The sequence below is a fragment of the Apteryx mantelli genome, chromosome 21 (genome assembly GCF_036417845.1).
Source record: "Apteryx mantelli isolate bAptMan1 chromosome 21, bAptMan1.hap1, whole genome shotgun sequence".
Lineage (NCBI taxonomy): Eukaryota > Metazoa > Chordata > Aves > Apterygiformes > Apterygidae > Apteryx > Apteryx mantelli.
The window spans coordinates 4,768,764-4,789,355 of NC_089998.1; the positions used below are offsets into that span (position 1 = coordinate 4,768,764).

At 53.0% G+C, this 20,592-nt stretch overlaps 2 protein-coding genes across 4 annotated transcripts in view; both read left to right on the top strand.

Moving 5' to 3' along the window:
• Positions 1-3,571, top strand: part of VAV2 (vav guanine nucleotide exchange factor 2) — a 158,884-nt gene extending 155,313 nt beyond the window's left edge. For both annotated transcript variants that reach the window (XM_067308950.1, XM_067308952.1), the window contains one exon: positions 315-3,571. In XM_067308950.1, coding sequence (XP_067165051.1) covers positions 315-362 — 48 coding nt within the window. In that variant the 3' untranslated portion in view covers positions 363-3,571. The remainder of the gene's footprint in view (positions 1-314) is intronic.
• A 3,134-nt stretch (positions 3,572-6,705) lies between these two features.
• The window catches only part of SARDH (sarcosine dehydrogenase), a 37,004-nt gene continuing 23,117 nt past the window's right edge, over positions 6,706-20,592 (top strand). Inside the window, exons 1-10 of one of the 2 annotated variants that reach the window (XM_067309106.1) lie at positions 6,706-6,870; positions 7,584-7,884; positions 8,277-8,455; positions 9,572-9,751; positions 10,400-10,523; positions 10,760-10,860; positions 13,242-13,346; positions 14,184-14,313; positions 17,337-17,423; positions 17,559-17,649. In XM_067309106.1, the coding sequence (XP_067165207.1) occupies positions 7,590-7,884; positions 8,277-8,455; positions 9,572-9,751; positions 10,400-10,523; positions 10,760-10,860; positions 13,242-13,346; positions 14,184-14,313; positions 17,337-17,423; positions 17,559-17,649 (1,292 nt within the window). In that variant the 5' untranslated portion in view covers positions 6,706-6,870; positions 7,584-7,589. The remainder of the gene's footprint in view (positions 6,871-7,583; positions 7,885-8,276; positions 8,456-9,571; positions 9,752-10,399; positions 10,524-10,759; positions 10,861-13,241; positions 13,347-14,183; positions 14,314-17,336; positions 17,424-17,558; positions 17,650-20,592) is intronic. The other variant, XM_067309105.1, reaches the window with a different exon arrangement.

A 20,592-nucleotide genomic window follows, 5' to 3' on the forward strand; every position in this document is an offset into this window, starting at 1 on the left:
TAGCACTGGGGACAGATTTTTGATGCCCTGATCCCTTCTTTGTTGCTGACAACCTGTGCGCTGCCATGCTGCAAGGGCTTGCATAGCCCTGGGGCTACAGTGCCAAATGATGGTAATGATTGCACCATCTCTCCGTCACCACCATGTATCAGGAGAACTGGCACAGGGATGTGGGCACCTCCGGCGCTGTACAAATGTCCCTTCAAGAGAGCTCCCCAGGATCACAGCGTGGCGGCAGGGGAATAGACCGAGTGCCAGGACAGGAGGTCCTTTCTGCTCCTGAGTTTTCTGCTCACCTCTCGTTTCCCCTGTAGGTTGGTTGGTTTCCCTCAACATACGTGGAAGAGGAGGGGGTACAATGATGGTGGAGATGTCTGGTGGAAAGTCATTGAGCACCCAGAATGAGCCGCTGCAGACCATGCACGGTTGTCCCAACACCCAAGGCTCCAAGTGAAACACAGTTGGACGTCTCCCAGTACTGCCGAGAACAACACATCTCTTGCAGACTCTTTAGCAATCAGTTCCTCTGTACAGTGTGTGTGTGTGCGCGTGCATCAGGGGTTGCCACTGGCCTTGGTTGTGTTACTTGTATAGAAGATTCATGGTCTATCAGATAACATTTGTGGAGCAGCTGCAGAAGAGTCTTGGGAAAGGCATGCTCCCCTGCATGGACAGAGCTGAAAGACTCTATGCAGTTACCACCAGAGGACGGTGTCCAAACTTGTTCGTGTTTTAAAATCCACCGTGGTGTTGGTGGGAGGGTGAAGCTGAAGGTTTGCTCCTGGGCTGGTGCCCAGGTGTGCAAAGGTGAGCATTTTCTAATTTCTAAGGAGAGGGAGTGACACAGCCCCTGCTACGAGGAAATGCAGTCTCCCACCTGCCAAGCTGCCTCACCTGCTGCTCAAATGGACTCCACTGGATGACGATTTTGGTAGTCTAATTGGTAGGCTGAACAGCAGCACCCAGCGCCACTGCTCTCTGGCTGGGGTGGGAGAGCAGAGCGGGGACACCCGTACTTGGAACGAGGAAATGGCCGTTTGTTATTTCTGTACGGATGCCAGCTGCAAAACAAGGAGCGCTTTTGACCAGCAGACATAGGCTGGAAGTGGAACTCCAGGTCCAGGCAGGGCAGGAAAAAACCTCTTTGGCATCCCAAGCCCATTTTCTTTAAAACTGCCTTTAGTCCCACTAGACTTGCTCAGGGTGGAGGGGACAGCCCTGCACGCTGACTGGTCCCACTGGTCAGCAGGAGGTCTCATCATGTTGCAGGACCGGGAAGCACGCCTTGCCAAGCAAGGGTTTTGGAAGCCACCTGAGCACCAGGTACGCACACGGGAGCAGACAAGGGCGTGCGTCTGCGGGTCCGCGGTGCTGTCACTCCCAGTTTATTGCAAACATGAGCAGCCTGGACCAGAGTGATTGCCTTTTCCTGCAGCTGTTAGAAGTCCCACCCCACTAAGCTCAGTGGGGCGAACCCACGTGAGTAAGGGCTACAGTATCACATCCTGATTTATCTCAGTAGGTTGTGAAAGCATCTCTTCTTCCCCACCTGTGTGCACTTTTGGGGGTTGTGAGCATTGCCCCTTCTCTCCCTCCCACTGGCTGTTACCTGCTGCTGCTGTAAAGGAGATGATCCGTCCCTCTTTGCATTGCCACTTTGTCCTGAGTACTGTCCTGAGTTTCTTGCTTTCCAAATTGCAACCCCCTGTAGTAGATAGGCAGAGCTGTCGGGTGGAAATCCAGGCCAAGTGACTTCTGCCAGGCACTGGCTTTGCCCTCCAGCTCCACAATTTCCTTCCAAAGTGCTCTGTTTTGAACAAATACGTGTGTGTGACAAGGAACAGCTTTCCTCTGTCCTTTTTTCTAGCCCCTGGAAATGCCCTCTGGTCGCTTTGAATAAGTAGCCTTTGGAGTTGGTGCTTCCATGCCTTGAAGTTGTTCCCCAGCCAAACAGGCCTTGGGGCTCACCGGGGCCTTGCTGGGGGGCACTGAGTCTCCGGGCCAGACCGTTGGCATTGTGTTAGTGCCCATCCAGGGACGTTGCCCGGGGCTGGTGATGTTGGGTGCACTTGGATCTCCTCTGGAGCAGCCCTGGGTCTCTGACACCAGGGTGCCAAGGCTTCCTGCAAATGGAACAGCAGTGGCCTGCTCAGGATATTAAAGAGGAGACTTTGGGGCCGTTGGTGAAAAGGGAAACGGATTAACTTTGAAGCTAAATTTTGTTGCCCAATGACGAGCACTAAGCCCCGTTGCTTTGCTGCCTTTTGCTCCTCAACAGGGCCTGGAGTCGAGTGAGTGCCCCATTGCTCCATGATTCCAGGGGCCGCGGCTGCTAGTGAAGCTCTTGCTTTGCGCTGTATCACGGTGGGGGGCTACGTTGCATTGCAAGTGTTTAGGCCGTACCCGGCATACGGCCGGGGGAAATTCCCACCGTGTGTTTTGCTCTGCAAAGCGATGGGGAGAGTGGCGCGGCTGCAGAGCGTAGCTCATGGCTCTACCAAGGTACTGTTTGGTGCTAACCTCTTCCAGGCCAAGCCAACCAGACTGTCTCGGTGCTCGCCTGGGATATTTTAAAGGGGTCCGGTTTGCAGAAGGAGCTGAACCAGTTGTGCTCTGGAAAGGGAAAACTCCTTGGGGTGTTACAAGCGAGGAGCTCAGAAATCCCACAAGCCGAAGGGCCCTGCTCCATTTTCTGTAGTTTTGGTGTAGCTGAGGGCGTATTTGAGGCGGATGAGACGCACACACACACACGGAAAAACTCACGATGGTTCACGTATGCCTCAGATACTGCTAAAGCCTTATGTGACCCTTCTGTTTGAAACGCCTGATTTTCCAGACCTTTTCGTGGCGGTGAGGGCATCCCCTCTCGGGGAGCGTGCACGTCTCTGTCGCAGGAGATGAGGAGCCGTCTCTCTTCCTTAGATCCTGTAGCATATCTAGTACCTTTGCCAGTTACCGAACTATGTGATAGATGCAGTAGCTGCCTATAAGTGACGAGCGACTCCCCCCTCCCAATGCCCAGCCAAATCAGTCATTCCTCAGAAAAGATCTCTCTTGTGTTTACTGTTGTAAGAAACTTGTTAAAAAAGATTGTTTTGTTTGTAAGTAATTATTCAGCCATTTGCCACAATATATATCTGTGAATAAGAAAGGAAATGTTTTTTTATGATGGTGAGAAAATTGTATATATATTTTAGTTCATCACAGAACATTCAAAATTGCAATGGAATACGTTGGAAAATAATATGTAAATTCCTTGGGTTTTTCCTTTGCACTGCACTAACTGGGGTAGAGTGGGGTTGGGTGGAGGGGATTTAAAGATAAAACTGTTTGTTTATGGAATAGTTTATAGCTGGGAATTTGGAAATCATTTGGAATAGCTTGTAATGCTGGAATAGAAATTTTAGCTGCTACTTAGAAACCCTTTTGCATGTGGTTTTTCCAGATCTTTTTAAGTTACAATGCATCAGAGTAAATTCCACAACAACAACAAAAAAAGTGTAATTTTGTGATAGGTTTTTTCCAACCATGGTTTTTACTGCCAATAAACATGCATTCTTTCCTGTGTCAAGGGTTCAGTTTTGTGTTGGGCTTCTTGTCGCTAAACCCTTTCTGGTTCCAGTGGGGACGTGGGGAGCAGCAGTGGTTTAGGCAGGTTTAAGGTGCTCGGCGGGGACAGGTCCTTTCTGACCCTCGCAGGCTTGAAGCTGATCGATGCCACAAACCATATGAGTTCACAACCCTTCCAAAACTGAGTCTAAAACCTTCCCACAGTGTCCGGTTTTGGTCTTTCCAGTGAAGTACTACTGAAGATTGTTGGTTCTGAAGCCTATCATCTGCCTATCAATATTCTTACTTTCTTAGCAGTTGTTTCTAGTGCAGTTGTCTTGCGTGGCTGCCTGGGACGTGCTCCCTTGCCCGGCTGCGTGGCTTTGTGCTTCGTGGGGTTTTTGTGCTCTCTGCCCAAGTTGAACCATTTGAGGGGGGGACTGAGAGAAGGACCATAATTCTGCATGGTTTTTACTCTCTCCTGAGTATCATATTCCAAAATCCCACTTGGCCTACACATGGCAGCGTTTTCTAGAGCAATGAAAAATCACACAGTTGCTTAAGAGGTACCTAAGGCATTTCTGGAGGAAAGAGAAGGTTTCACCCCAGAACAGGCACAGGAGATGTCACAGTGAGCTGCCATTTGATTTAATTAATAACAATGTATTATGCTTTTGCAGCTCTGTGAAGTCCACAGTGTTTTCTCTTGTTCTTTTTGACTTTCGGAGGGTCTGCTAAAAGGGACTGTAGGAATGAGCAGAGGTGTTTTACCAGGAGCAGGATATTAGTTGGGAACTTTCAGGCTGTTGATTTGGAAAGGTGCTGCTCAGCCAGATATTTAACCTTGTCTGAGGTGACGACTCCTGCCGGGGATAAACCCTTTCACTGTCACTGCCAGTTTAAGGGATGCTCTCCAACATGCACAACATAAGAAATACAGATTTTTGACACCCCGGTGCTCTCCTGCCAGCTATAAGGAACTGCCTCAGCCCTGAGTGGGTCGGACCCCGGCATTGGATCCCCAAGTCGCAGTGGGACTGCAGGGACGCAGCGCTGGAGTGCAGAGCTGCCCAATGGCTGCTGACACTGCTGCAAGACCAGGTAAATGCAAAAATCTGCTTTCGTGCAAGGTCCTGTCCCTACAGCATTGCCACCACCCTGCGGGTTGGCTCCTCGGTGGCAGAGACAGCGGCATTTGGCTCTCCAAGGCATGTGGAGCTGCAGTGTTGCAACCTGGGTGTAGATAGATGGGCTCTGCTGCATCCTGGGGACACAGTGGTGGCGGAGGGTCCCCATCAGTACGGGTCCAAACCTTCCTGGGGGGCTGAGCGGGTGAGAAGTCTGATGCCGCAGGGATAAATGGTGCATTTGTTAGCTGTGCACAGCTACGGCTGGGTGCTGCAACCACAGCAGGAGCAGCCTTCCCATGGCATTAGCAGGACTGTAAACCTCCCGGACAGCAGAGCCCATGGCGGGGGCTACCTGGCCCACTGCCTCAGATCAAGGCTGCTTTCGGATCATGCACCTCCAAGCTTTATTGCTTTCCCAAGACCAAATTCAAACGAGTGCAATGCTGGGGAGCAGTAAGGCAGGCTCTGCACGTGGACCCATCTGGTGGTGGCATGGGCACATGCTTGCAGCCTCATGCACGCTGTGATCAGCTGCAGTTTTGCAACACGCTTGACTAGCTCATCTGTGCATTAGTCATAATGTTTGATATGGCCTGGAAAGCTCCAGCTGGCATGCACAAACCACTGTGCTCCTCTAGTTTATAGTTAATCTAGGAATTACATGGAAAGGATTGAACTGGCTTAGGCCCTGTCTACATAGGACTGAACATCAAAAAATAACCACCCCCGTTTCAGCTCTGTAGCTGCATCAGAGCATCAGTGCTCAGAGGGGCTGAAGCCACAGCCACTTTCTCTACTTCTTTTCTAGCGCTGCTGCGAGCTCGAGGAACATCTTGGGCTGTTGTAATATATATTTCAGCTTGTGTTGCCTTAGGTCATGTCTAACCCAAAGGTTATATTTGTAATTAGTACATACTGATGAAATGATTCTGCCCTGCCAAACAAAAACACCCCACTGCAAACGGGAGTTTAGACTTGTTTGCATTTCTTTGTCTGGGTGAGGGTTATCTTGACTGACTAGTTTGCTGAGTTTAGGGAAATTTGGGCTCTTTCTTCAAAATGTAGTAAGAGACTGATTTTATCTTTAAAACAGAAATGCTGCCTGGGACTAATTCTGAAACAGGAGAACTCCCTCCCTTATATTCTAATTCTTCCCAGACTGGGGAAGTTTGGATGCAAACCCTTACCATGTGGCGCATGCAGAATGAAAATGCAAAGGCTCTAGGAGCAAAGTGGGGCAGTCCACACGGTTACAGCGCTGCTGAGGGCTAAAAGCCCCCAAACGCCGGTGTCTGGGCTCTCTGCTGTGCAGCTCTCCTTGGTGGCGGTGGCGAGGGGGCCCTGAGCACAGGGGCAGGAGATGCAGCTCGGCCCCCGCTCTGTCAGCCCCCTGACCCAGCCACAGCTCCACCCAGAGCCCTGTTTCTCCGAGATAGCTAAATTGCGCTGTTCAGAGGCTCCTTAAAAGAACTTGCAGCTTGCGCATATCCTGCCCAAACAGGCCCTAATTTCGGCAGTGAGTTCTGGGCAAATAGAAGAATAAAGCTTTGGGTTGGGAGTTCTAAATTAAGTTTTTTGTTTGTTTTTTTTCTTAAACCCCCCCCCCCCCCCCGCTCTAGAATAAATTTTTGGTGTTCCCACCTTAGTTTTGGGCTCCTCAGGTCTGCAAATTTAATTGAATTCTGCCCTTAAAATTTAACCGCTGGGAATGCGTGCAGAAGGCTCAGACGTTGCTTTCCCTTGCTGTGTTTGCTCTGTGGCACCCGGCTGGGTCGCTTGAGCGCACGCCGAGCGAGCGAGCCCTGGAGCCGGCGAGCACCCCCGGGCACCGGCCCCAGCTGGCCTGTTTGTTTTGTGCCGGGCACCGAGCAAGGGAGAAGAAAAGTAGCATTTTCCTCCCATTTCTGCTTTCTCTGCTCTCGCTGCCTTTTGTTCTCGGCTGAGGAGCGGCAGAGGCGCGAGAAGGGGTGCGAGCAGGGCTGGCTTATTGCCGCCCGCCCCGGGCAGCTGGAAGAGCTGCAGCTGGCCGCCGCCGGCTCGGTGTCGTTTTCTCCTCGGCTGGTTAATGTTTTCGCGGCAGGGCAACGTGGCGCGGCGGAGCCGTCCATCCGGCACGGAGGAGGCCGTCGCGGGAGGCAGGGGCCCCGTCGCCGCCTGAGCGCCGAGGGCTGCTCCGCAGGCGGCGTCGCCGGTGAGTCGGGGGGCAGCGCGGGAGCCTGCGGCGGGTTGTGCAAGAAAACTTCCTTGGGGCTGTCGCGGGATTTCTGCAGCGGGATTTCCTGCCGGGTTTTTGCAGGATTGCTCGGCTCGGCGTGGCGGCGGGGGGGGGAGGAGGGGGGTGGAGAGCGCGGGTGCGTTTCGGGTGGCGTGGCGGACGGGGGGGTGCCGCGGGAGCCCGCCAGCTCCGTGCACGCTCAAGGGAACTTTCCCCCTTGAAAAAGGGGGGAAGATCTCACCGGCCAGCCGGCTCGCGGGGCCAAGGGGCTGCGAGACCCTGCTCGCCCTGAGCTGGAGGCCAGGGTGCTCACCCGGCCAGCGCAGGATCCGTCGTCGCCGTCCCCCTGCAGCAGCCATTTGCACTCCCTCGGAGCGGCCGCGGCCCCCGGGGCACAAAAACCAGGGGCAGCCGCCACCGGCGCGTTTCCCAGCTCGCTGCCCCTGGCGTTTTTAAAGCCGGGGCCCCTCAAGGGTGTTTTGGGGCAGCACGAGGGTGCACCCGGGTCCTGCTGGGTGCACCGGGAAGGGGGGTGTGGGGAGAGGGGCACCCAGAGACGCCTTGGGCCTTTCCCCCCTTCGCCAACTCCGCCGCCGGGGCTGGGACGGGTCCTGCCCCGAGGGCCGGGATGGCGGCGGCGAGGGCCAGGCCCGTCCCTCTCCTCAGCGCGGCGTTTTCGGGCGTTGCAGGTGGCCATGGCCTCCCTGACCCGCGCCCTGCGGCGGGCCGCCCCTTGGCGAGCCCCCCGGCCCCTCGGCGGCGCTGGCCCCACGGCGGAGAAGAGCGTGCCGTACCGCCAGACGCTGAAGGACGAGAGCGCTGCCGGCAGCGGCCCCGGGCGTCCGCTGCCGCCGACGGCCGAGGTGGTGGTGGTGGGGGGCGGCAGCCTGGGCTGCCAGACCGCCTACCACCTGGCCAAGATGGGGGCGCGCGGCGTGGCGCTGCTGGAGCGGGACCGCCTCACCGCCGGCACCACCTGGCACACGGCCGGTGAGCGCCGCCGCCGTGCCGCGGGCCTTTCCTTCCTTTTAGAAAGCATCCTTCCCCCCCCACCACCACACACCCCTTTTTTTAAGCCCTATATGACCAGAGAAATCCCCATGAAACTTGCTTATTTATTTACTGTGGAGCCATAACCATTTCCTTTGGTGGGAGGGGGGAACTAGGCGTTATTTCAATACAATGCTTTGTTTTTTGCAGGGGTTGGGGGGGTTCCTGCTCCAGAAACCATTTTTCCTCCCTCTTTTCCCATTCAAATAACACCCCAAGGTGGGGGGATGATTCGGGGAGCCCCGTGGGGGGCCGGAGGAGCCGCCTGGCCCCCCTGCGCCGGTGGGGACGGGCGGGCAGGTGTGCGGAGCGCCGGGCTCTTCTCCCCGCAGGGCTGCTGTGGCAGCTGCGGCCCAGCGACGTGGAAGTGGAGCTGCTGGCCCACACGCGCCACGTGGTGAGCCGGGAGCTGCCGGAGGAGACGGGGCTGCACGCCGGCTGGATCCAGAACGGCGGCCTCTTCATCGCCTCCAGCAAGCAGAGGCTGGATGAGTACAAGAGGCTCATGTCGGTAGGGACAAGCCCTCGGCCACATGTCCCCCCCCGCCCTTGCACTTCTAGCCTTGTTCATCATCTTCCCGTGCGAGCGGGGCCGGTATTCCCAATGCGGATGAGCCCCGGGTGTTTAAACAGCCCGTCCCTCCCCGCCTTCCCGGCTGGGAAACGGTCAGCTGCCCAAGTGTGACTCGAGGACAAGCTCAACGGCTGTCCCGGGGCCAGGCCGTAAGGGTGCCAGGTGTCCTCGTCAGGGAGGAAGGTGAGGCCAGGGAGCAGGAATCGCTGGCCGGGTGGGCTTGGCCGTACGTCAGCCTGGGACCCCTCAACTGAAGCTGAGGTTGGTGCACGTGGAGAAGGCATCTGAGAGCCGCCCCTGCGGACGAGCTACGTGGTTTTACCTTATGTGTCCTCTGCTAACGGGTCCCTCACGCTGCAGAGGTCCATGGAGGTGGAGGAACCGCAGAGCTGTGGTCAGCGATGTGGAAGAGCCAGGCAGGGATTCGGGTTTTGCTGCTAAATGTTCCTCTGCCATGCATGAGCTACGTGAACCCGGTCCAGTGCCCTGACCTGCTCGGCTGACGCTGCCATTTGATTTCAAAGGGCTGCAGTACACATAGGCTCCAGGACAGCGGCTTCTTCTGTTCAGTCCCTGAGCTGCTGTGCTGTCAATGAAATAGCTTGTTTGGAAACATCAGCATCCCTGTTAATGCTTGCTGACCTCTTGGTGCAGATGATACTGGATGGGCATGGTATCCTCGCTCTAACCCTCTGTGCCCTCTTCCCAGGCCTTGATAGAAAAGTTCCTATAATGTATCTCACTTGAGCTTTGCAAAATGAACACAACCATGGATTTTTTTCCAGCTGCACAGGCAGCTGATATGGGAATAATAGGACAGTGGTCCCTTAAAAACTCTAGAGACCTTCCTGTGATGTTCACTGTGCTCTCTGTTTTGGGGCTTGCCTTGGAGCAGCTCAGAGCAGCACTGCATCTGCGCCCAGGCATGAAAGTTCATGCAGGGTTATCTGGGAGCTAATTGTGTCCCGGGGCTCTCTTCCTCATCCACCAGCATGCGATGATCCAAAGCTTCTGTTGCCCACTGAATTCCCCATTCTCTCATCTGGTTTGCAGCTTGGGAAGGTCTATGGTGTGGAGTCCTACGTCTTGTCTCCTTCGGAGACCAAGGACCTGTACCCGCTGATGAACGTGGATGACCTGTATGGCACACTGTACGTCCCTAAGGATGGCACCATGGATCCTGCCGGCACCTGCTCAACTCTTGCCAGAGCAGCAACTGCCAGAGGCGCTGCGGTAATTACTAATTAATGCCTAGTGACGCTGGGAGGAGATATCATCCCCTGCCTTCCCCTGCTCCCAGCTCCTCCTTTCACACTGGAGCAGAGCTGCCCTCGCAATGTTTCCAAGTCGACCTGCTTGCCCGAGAAGGGGGTTGTCCTGTTTGGCTTTCATGGCTTTTGCAGCCACAATGGCAACACTAGCTGGTGTTGCACTGGAACTGTGAGGTCTAAGGAAATTATATGGAGGACAAAAAGGTCTTTGGGAGCAAGATGAGGCAGAGCCCAAGGCAGGGTCCTCAGGAGAGCAGAGGTTTTGGAGTAAAGTAGCACAGTCCACTCTTCAAGGCAGGAACTATCAGCCCATCCTTCGCATATTGCTTAGCTCACATGCAAGGCATGTAAATAATAAACATCCTCTGCAATTACAGGTGCTTAGAGTAACTGGTAGCGGCCATTTAAGCCCAAAATTAGTGAGAATTTTATTATCTAGCAATAACATTGATAACTGTTTACAAGCAAAGGAAGGTGGCCAGTGTTAGACCTCTGCTTTAACTCACCTTTCCCAGCACAGGGATTTTGGGACCAGATGTCAGGAGAGCTGGATTATCCCGCTAACGTTTCGACCCTGCCACTGACTGTGTTTCTCATTCTCTGCCACTAGATTATAGAGAATTGCCCGGTGACTGGTATCCAGGTCAAAGTCGATGATTTGGGTGTGAAGAGGGTGTCTGCAGTAGAGACGCCCTATGGGACTATACAGACTCCCTGCGTGGTGAACTGTGCAGGTACGGGGCAAAAAGCAATGTGGGTGTTGGACCTGTCCTGCTGGGGCCAGCAGCCTGTTCACCATGGTGTGGCTGCAAGGAAGGACGTGGCTTTGCATTGCCAGAACCAGAGGGTCTTGTTCGGTCCTTGTTTCCATGTTTCTGGCTGTAGCCCCCCAAACAGCCTTAGATCTCCTGCCATACGCTCTCGTGCATGCTGTGGCTGCTCAGCGTGGGGTGGGTTGTCTCTCCGATAGGTGTGTGGGCCCGAGCCCTGGGCCGAATGGCTGGTGTTCACGTGCCACTGGTGGCGATGCATCACGCCTACGTGGTGACGGAGCGCATCGAGGGCATTCAGGTCAGTCTGGCGCTGTGCTGCGGTGCGGTGGCTTTGCTGGCAGCCCTGGGCACGTGGGGTTGGGGCTTCCCTGGTTCCTTTGCATGTGTGAGTGCAAATCAGAGCGGTCGTGAATGCTAGGTCACCCAAAGGGCAGGTTACATGTGCAGGATTACCCCAAACAAGATTCACACTAAGAGCCAGCTGGGTATTTAGCGCACTGATCCCGGCATGGGTCAGGACAATGAGTTTTTCCATCCTCAGCCTCTCGTCTGCACAGGCCCTAGCCACACCTGAAACAAAGACGTGTTGTGTCCTCTCTGCATCATTACTGGCTGCAACATTTCCCATCCTGACGCTGCTGGGTTTGTGCCTGAGCTCCTGGCTAGATACCCCTCTGGCAACATGAGCGCAGTGACAAAAAGCGGATATTTCCAGAGGGCTCCCCACAAACCATGTCCCCACAACGATGGCTGGAGGGCAGCGCTGGCTCTCCTGTCCCCCAGTGCAGGGCAGAAGGAGACAGGATGGTGCACCCCAGCACCCCCGGACCGCGGGATCTCCCCACCCTCCCTCCTTCAGGGCAAGCCTGTGCCACTGGGCCAAGCTCTGCAGGCACAAATCGAATGAGGCACTCTGCACCAAGCATGATTTTCTGCCTGGAAGGCTGAATTGGAGCCTGTATGTTGATGCACCGTTCAGTTATTTAGCAGCAGTAGCCATGCCACTGCTATGGATGCTTACCTAGGGCTCCTTGGTGCAGATCTCCAAGCACTTTCCAGGTCCCTGTTTTACAGGGGAGAAATGAGAGGCCAGGGGAGAGCCAGGACAGAGCTCAGGTCTCTGAGGCTCGAGTCGCTGTTACAGCTGCTTGGCTACACAGCTTCTCCTCATAGCAAATACACAAGTACCTGACTACTATATATAATACTACTACTACAGAGTCATATTTAATATTTAACAAGGTTTTGATTAGCAGGATAATTTTTCTTTATCTTTTTTCCCTCTGTAGAATTATTATAGGGTCTCTGATGTGTTTTGTGTTTGATAACAGCATTCATAAAGATGCCAAACACTTTCTGAACAAGTCCCAGTCCCCAACAGGAAGAGGTACAGCGCTCCAAGCATTTCTAAACCATCCCAAGAAATCTTTCTGCCTTCTAGCTACAGAGATTTGTTTGTGAAACAAGGCAGACTTCATTCACACAGGCTCTATGGGCTTTGAGGATATCACGCTGGTTGGTTCCCATCCCACTGAAACAGTCTGTGTCTGCATTTTCAGTCCTAGATACTTCATTTTAAAAAATGCTGGTATCAGTGATTATAGTTATATTCTAGTAACTCCACTGTGCTGTGCAAACAGTGCAAAAGAGACCTTTCACAGAAGAGGCTGCAGCTTGCAAACCCCAGTGCCTCTTTTTTAATCCATTTAAGTTTGTTTGTCAACATGAAATACAGTCAACCCTACAACAATACTGTTCATGTTACCTAAATGTTTGTCAATCCATTACTGAAGAGAACAAATCCCTCATTCTCTGCACGCTGCTGCCTGCACTGTTGCGCTGTTGTATCTTCCTGTGTTGGTGGGTAGGAGAGAAATGATTCTTCCTTTAGCTTGAGTCAAAACATGACATGACATGAGAGCTGCTTGCTCTCATCAGAGCAACTTGGGCGCCTTGCTTGCAGTAGAGGAGCACCTAGAAAGGCAAGGCTGTTTTGCTCTGGCATCTGTACACCCATTCTCACTAACTTTATGCTCATCCAGGCGTTTCTGGAGTTGGCTAACTGTTAACTAGGCAAGGTTTGTATGAGATTTGACTCCTGACTTGTGTGCCTGAAGTCAGGCCTTGTGAATACCTCTCGCTCCCCTTAGCCCACGACAGATTCAGGGTCCCAGCAGCTCCCAGGCATGTGCTGCAGCGTGTGCTTGGGTCTGTGCAGTGCCTGGGTTATTTCGGCACCTCCTGCTCCACATCAGGGCCAGGGCTGGTGCATGCAGCCGATGTGCTGGGAGTGGACTCAGCCTGTCCGATCGTTGTGGCCTCTCCTTTCCCCACAAGCTGCATAAGCCACTTTGCTGCTGGTGGTTTTATTGGGTTTGCTGGAGCTGAACTGGGTGTCCCCCTCTGTGGACAACATGGGCACCAAGAGGGGATTTTGGGGCTGCAGGAGCCTCAGAAGAGCCATAGCTGATGCCATGGATGTACTGGGAGCATGGGCAGGGAGGAAAATGTGCTGGTATTTGAACACCAACTTGTCCAGCTTGGCCTTGTCAATGAGAAGACGACCACCCTGCCGGCATGGATGGAGGGCAGGAGCTCCCCGACAGCTCTCAGCCCCTCCTGCCCTGTCTCGCCCCTCCTGCCCCGTCTCACCCCTCCTCTTTCCCTCCCTATTTTTAGAACATGCCGAACGTTCGAGATCACGACGCCTCAGTGTATCTCCGTCTCCAAGGCGATGCCCTTTCCGTGGGTGGATATGAGTCAAATCCAATATTCTGGGAGGAGGTGAGAGATGCCGAGAGGATTTTTCAGAGGAAATGAGGCATGTTACCAGGAAACCCGCTTTGACGGAGTGGGCGCTGAAGTGCGCTCCTCATCTCCTGGCTCATGTGCCAGAAAGCGCAGAACAGCACCTGCTAATAACCAGCCTCCACGAGGCCTGGGAGGTGGTAGGCGGTGTGGGGAAAGCACAAGAGCATGTTGCACTTGGGTCTGTCCAAGGTGTAGATACAGGATGCACCACTAGCAAAAATGAGATGAGAAAGCTGGCCTGGTCCTGGTGGAGATTTAGGAGGTCATTAAGTAATTCCCTGCCCTGCTGCAGGCTCTTCATCAAGTCGCTAAGGAGGTGTCTTAGTTTGGGCTCTTTCCCCAGCCCTTTCCCTGAGATTGGTGTTGCATCCCTCTTGGAGGGGTGGGCCAACCTGCCCCTAGGTGGCTTTCAAAGATGTACCGCAGAGCTAGGGTTTTTCTCTCCATCTGAGGGAGAAGATCCTCCACTTTACCAGAAGATACAGGAGAAGTCCATGCCCACAGTCACTTGTCTGCAGAGGACAGACGGTCATGCTCACATTTTGCTCTGGAAAGGTGAAGTGCTGTGATCTGGAACATGCAAGAGCCTTTGCTCTGGAGGACTAGCCCTCACCTCAGTGCCCTTTGGTGGGGCTCTAGTTGGCTTCACACCTCAACACTTGTCTAAGCAGCTCATAAAGACCCAAAGAAATCAGAGTCTCAAAACCAGCCTCTGCTTTCCATGGGCTTAGAGACTGCCAAAGCTGAGAATTTCTTACGCCATAAGCCAAACTCTCCTTTTGTGTCCTGATTCCTGTTTCTCACCTTCAGGTATCTGAAAAATTTGCTTTTGGCCTCTTTGATCTGGACTGGGATGTTTTCATGCAACACATTGAAGGTGCTGTCAACAGAGTCCCAGTGCTGGAGAAAACAGGAATTAAATCCACTGTCTGCGGGCCAGGTAATACTTCAGTAGTGGTGTCATGGCAGCCATGTTCCTTGACAGCTTTTTTTAGAGGCATGCTGACCCCTTACCTCCACTTTCGGCCTTTAAATCTTGGCAGGTATGGTATTAGCGTGGGGGATCAGACCCTGACCAAAAAGCAGAGAGGGTGTTAGTATGGGCTGAGCTTGAGATTTAGGAGTTGAAAATGGCTCTCCAGATCACTGTGTGCCATGACCACCCTGCGCACTGGTCCAGCCCTTCCTCCCTGCATTAGCTCTTACCCGTATGGCCCCATTTATTCCTTGCTTATACCTTGCCATGTGGCCGTGGGATGCTAGGGTTGGGGTGGAAATGATTCGTTTGATGTGCTCAAAGACAGGAGAGAATTTGGCACGTCCTGTGAACTGCTCTGCTTCAAGCAGCTTGTGGGAATGTTAATTAGAGCCAGTATTAACTTGACTGACCTACCTTGGCACTGACGAGCCTGGCAGAGCTGGCGCTCTCCTGGCACAGTGGCTGTTTTGATTCTTGCACATGTCTGCTTTGGAAAGATTGCAGATCTGGTGGCAATGATCGTCGGGTTTGTCATTTTGGGGAGCGGAAGGGAAGCAGGGGTGGGCAGATTGGCTTTGCCGAACCTCAGAATTTATACAGCGTGTTATTTTCCTGTTGCGCATCATCTTTCTCTGATATTGCCTCTCATGTCCCAGACAGCTCTCGGTGTTAGGGAGCTTGCAGAACCTGCCCTCTTCGGCAATGAGATCTTGCTGCCCTGTGTTCCCGCTGCGAGAGTACTCGAATGGGTGGTGAGCTCTGGCTGCAGGCGCAAGGGGTGTAGCATCTCCTAAGCCCACCGAGGCCAGGCAGGCAAAAAGACAGGGGCTCGGGAGCTTCAGGGCGACGCACCACCCTCCAGTGGGCTCTGTCCGCAGAAAACTTCATAATCCATGGGAGACAGAAACTCACTGAACACAGAGAAACTCTTTGGTTAACTGCAATAGTGCTGTCTTCCTAGAGGTGGCATCCTAGGCTTAGCATAGGTAGATAAATAGTTGGGGAGAATATTACCGACAGTGCCTTACTTGGTCTGGACTGAGGGGATTTTTAACAGACATTCACAGAAAAATGAAAACATTTGCAGCTGATGATGTTGCCACTGGATTGAAGAATCAAGGGGCAGATGTTCTCAAGCAGTGGCCTGGGTTTTTTTGCAAGTGTTATTTTTTACTGTTATTTTTACAACAGGTTTCTAGGCTCCTGGGCAGATTAGATTTACCAAGATTTACATCAAAGGGTGTCTGGTGTGGAGTTAAAGGCAATAACGTTTCTTTAGGGCCGTCCAAGCAGTAGCTGGGCTATCCCACTTCAGATGATGCTTTCATTATGGGGAACTTTGGGATCTGCCAGCAGTTGAATGCAAGCCCTGCACAATATTGCCAGCCCCTTGGCTTGGCCCTGAAATCCACCATATGTTAAAAAAAAATCAGCTCTTATTTTGCTGAAGCACTTAAAAGGAAACCCTCTAGCCCCTCAGGGAGGGAGCAGTGCTGTTGTACAAAGGGAAAGTAGGGCACATCTCCTGCCCCAAAGCAGATAAAACATGCCATGTACAAGGTGGAGGCCTTGGCCCTGGGTAGTGCAGGTTTGATTAAACTGCAGTGTAAGTACAGCTGGTGGCCTCCAGTGGGAGGCTGACTTCTTGTAGATATATGCCTAATATTTGTAATACAGTAATGTCATTTCCAAAGTGGCAGGAATCCTCCCGTCCTACTTCTTGATTTGAACTGGCATCTGCTCTGCCTGCAACAGCTGAGTCGCACTGATTGAAGCAAATAGCAAATGCTTGTCATTTCCTCTGCATAGTAAATATTTTACCAACAGAACAACTAACCCCTTTTAGAAAGTTGTCCTTTGCAGAGGAAGTTGCCTGTGGGGACCTGAAAGGGCCGCCTGTGTGCTCAGCAGTGCCACGGCGCTCGTGCTCCCAGCGCTTGGGACAACAGCAGACATCGCTGGGGTAGTTTAAGGCATTACTGCTCTGGCTGCTGTTTCCAGTTCTGGAGGTTTCAAGGCAAATTCAATCCAGAGCTGACCCAAATGTTCATCCCCCTTCTCCAAGCTCCAGAATGAGTAGCCAAATCGTGGGTCACCAAGGGGTGCCAGCAAGTGTCTCAAAAGCACCAAGTGGAGCTATAGGAAACAGTCTGCAAATACAGGGAGAGATGGGGCTCTTTTTCTAAACTCACTTTCTGAAGAGCCTTGCTGTACCTTCAGGCCAACAAGGTACTTCAACATTTATTTTTATGGCAGTTGAACTTAAGTGTTGGAGTGACGGACTCCACTGAATGGGGTGCAGGACAAACATCAGATATGTGGTTCTTGCCCAAAGTATTAGCTCTTGTTGACTCTTCTTTTGCCTTCTCCTGAGGACCAAGATCAAGGGAAGCAAACTGGCCATTGCCAGTGGGTGGTAAGAAGCAGACCTAACCCTGTCTCCCCTCTTTCCTTTCACGTGGCTGGACAAATCACCTTAAAACTGGGAGAAGGATTACACCCCTCCCATCAGGCTGTTTTGCGGTGCTCTGCTCTGACAGGCCATGCAAAGGCAGAACTGCAAAGCAGCTGGGTTTTGCCACCAGCGCCTGCCTCTCCCACTGGCAGTGCTGTGTATATGTGTGCACGTGTATGTGTGTATATATTCATGCCGGCTTCTGAAGCCATGTCTATATACACACACTTGCTTGAGGAGCTTGCGTGAGAGCTGGGTGCTGTGCTGGGCATCACAGCACCTGGCAGTCTCCCTTTGGTCCCCACTGCCTGGGCCCTGCTGGAGAAGTGGCAGACGGAGGGTGCCTGAGATGAGATGCTGGGAAGTGCTCGGGGCTGGTCTGACTCTTGCTCCATTGACCTCTCCGGGAGGAGGAGCAGGATGAGAGCAACACGGGAAGCTGTAGAAACCCCGCTCCTAAAGCGCGTGGTGCATCCTCAAAACACCTGGCCTGGCCTTACTGATGGATCCTCCTGTTTCTGTCTTCCAGAGTCATTCACGGCCGACCACAAGCCGCTCATGGGTGAAGCCCCAGAAGTCCGAGGCTTCTTCCTTGGCTGCGGCTTCAACAGCGCTGGTAAGAGGAGATCTGATGAAAAAAAGTCTTGTGCATCCTAAGCTCTGTGAGCATTTAAATCCCAGGCAGACCCTGAGCAACTAAATGGGGAATTTAGCCTCTTTGCCTCATTTCAGTCCTTGTCTCTTTCCCCAGGAATGATGCTCGGAGGCGGCTGCGGGAGGGAACTGGCTCATTGGATCATCCATGGGCGTCCGGAAAAGGACATGTACGGCTACGACATCAGGCAAGTCCCCCCTGGCTCTGCAAGGCTGCTCCGGGGCACGTCCTCCTTCACTGAAATGGGTCTGGGCTGTCTTTGGGGAACTGTTTTGAGGTAGGGCTGGTGCTGGAGGCTGAAAGCGGGCTCGCCCCAGCCTGTCACCAGAAGTAGGTGTCAGGAAACAGAGGACAGCCGTTCCCCTGCAAGCACAGGGCAGTCCTTGTGCAGCAGCCTGCGACTCTCCGAGAAGCTGGAATCAATTACATTTAACAGCTTTAATGAATTTACATGTTGGGTTTATCTCATTTGCCTCATTCCATTTCTACGCAAACAGCTTCCATCAGATGCGAGGAGGTTGTAATGATGAGAAAGGACAGGGTAATTACGTTTGGGTTTTGTTGTTGTTCAATTAGTGCTATGCCTAATCCTCTAAGTTAATAATCGGGGGTGATGATTTCAACTGGAGAAAGATTAGCTTTTCCCCACTCTCTCTGCAGCATGACATAGGCCCAGAGATTTTCTATGTGCAAATGTTGGCTCTGTAATTGCTTTTTACTTTCCCAATTATATTTGATCGGGTTTGGGCTTTCTTATGGGGTTCATAATAATGGCAACAAACTTGTCAGGGACAAAGCTTTTAAAGTCACGTTGCTTTAATAGAAAAGCTGGTAGAGAACCACTGAATCAGCCTGGGACCCTGCGAAGGAGAGGGGAAATCGGTGCTGTTGCCTGTAGAGGTCAGCAGAAAGACGCCTCCAGTCGCCTTCCTCCAGCTGGCATTGCAGCCAGAGCCCTCAGACACCGGCTGTTCCCAGAAAAAAGAAATCACTGGGCTGGACAGGCACTGCTGCAATGTCAGGAGCGGGGGCTGGCACAACTCAAAGCCATCGTGAGGCTGATCTGGTCTTTAAAACCTCACTCCCACTCAGGAGACTGCAGGGGAGCTTTTCAGCCCCTGCGGAGGCATTGGGATTGCCCGAGTGTCTCCAATACCCCATCTCTGAGCTGCAGTGATGTTTCCACACTTGTTGCGAGTCCTCCCTCTTCAAAGTGTGCTACCAGTGTTGAATCTGAGCAGGTGGCCTGCGAGGCTGGCATTTCCCTCCCTGCCGTCTAGCAGATGGAGAAGCTGTGGCCCCGAGGAGGGCTTGGTGACTTGACAAAGGTCACAGGAGGGAGTCTGTGTCGGAGCCAGAACTGTCACATCTCTGTTTTGCCTCTCCTCATTTTCCCCATGATCCTTTTCTTGTGGGCTGCAGATACCAGCTAGAATTCATCCTAAGCCATCCTAAGCCTCCCAAATAGACCATGTCATACCTGTACCTCCTCTTAGAGTTTTAATTTCAGTTTCTGAGTGGGGCTGGGTGCCAGCAGGTGATGCCTCTTGGGGTCCTGCCCATCAGGAGTAGCTGTGGGGACGTACCTGCTCTTGCCAGCCCCCTCCAGCCTGCTGCTAAACTGCTGGGGAGGCAGTCCCATCAGTCTTAACTCGAGCACTTGCTGATTTTGCTTTACTTTAATGTGCCAGGCTGCAAACGGGGCAGCTGAGGAGTGGTTCTGCAGCCACTGACATCCTCGCCTCGGGCCAGGGAGCTCCAGCCGGAGCTGCTGCCGTCCCGATGTCCCGCCACATCCCTGAGACCCTGGTGCGGCTCCCAAGTCTGCTGCCTTGCTCAAGAGTGCTCCATCCGTTTGGGTTTTTGTGTTTCCTGGAGTTCTCCAGCTGATGTCAATCCTCATCGTGGCTTTTTTTTTTTTTTTTTTTTGACAATGATGATGATTACTGAGCTCCTCTAAATAATTCCCTTTTCTGCATATTTAAATATTTATCCATTCAAGACGCTCATTTATAAATGTTTGCTCTGGCAGCTGTTGCTCTTCTCGCTGCTGTCAGAAGTGCAGTGTGCTGGTAGATGGGCCGCAGCTGAGGAGGCGAGCGGGGCCATGCTGTGCCGTGTGCGCCGGGCTGGCAGCGGGGTGGCTGCACCACGCCGAGCCCAGAGCCGTGCGGAGCCCCGCAGAGCTGGCTCGTGGGATGCCCACGACTGCTTTTCAGGGAGCGTTATTTGCATTTTGGAGCTCCCAGGTCTTGGATCATGCCAGGCCTGGAAGGATTTGCCAGTGCCATTTGACCCGTGGATCTGTCCTAGCAAAACTAGAAAAGGCGGCACGTGAGCACCTCCGGTCCCCGCTCTATTTTGCCCCTTCGGACATCTCCTGGGAAGCACCAATGCAGTGTACCTAACGGTGGAGCAAATCCCAGCTGAGGTGGGGAGAGAAAACCCCTCTTGGCCCTATAAAGCAGGCGGTGGGAGCAGGGAGATGCAGAGCCGGGCTTCCTGCACAGCCCGCCCCGGTGCTGCCATCCGCCACTTCCCAAGTGCCCTGCGTCTCCTCGGCATGCAGAAAGCAGGGAAGAACATTGAAAATACTGTTTTCAAAGGCCCTATAGATTACACTGCCTGGCCTTTCACCTGGTGCCTGGCTCCCTTTCTGCAGACCTGGGGGCTCTGCACTGCTGAAAGCCGCGCGCCCCTGCTTGCCCGAGGCAGCGGATGGGAGAGGTGCCACTGGCGCGCGCGAGAGGTTGTTGTCCATGAGTTATAGGTCTCTGGTAATAATAATACGACCATGTGCTGAACTGGCACATTCCTTCAAGGAGCTTTTCTGTTTGAAAGATGAAAATATGTCAAACAAATTTAAAATGCTTTGGTTTTTATTTATATTGCAGTCTAGAGAGAATTGGATGAAAAATGTAAGGAATGTTCACGGCTCTTTCCTTTCTCAGGGCCGCGTTTAAAGCAGGATTGTGCAAAAGGAGTGCTCTGAGGCCAGCCTGATGCTGAAGCAGAGTAGAATTAACCCAAATTCTCCTTTTTTTTCCCCCCCAACAGGACTATATTCTGCTCTAAATTACGCTGCAGTAAATCGGCATAAATCAGGGCAGCGGTGCAGAGAGCCCCTGGT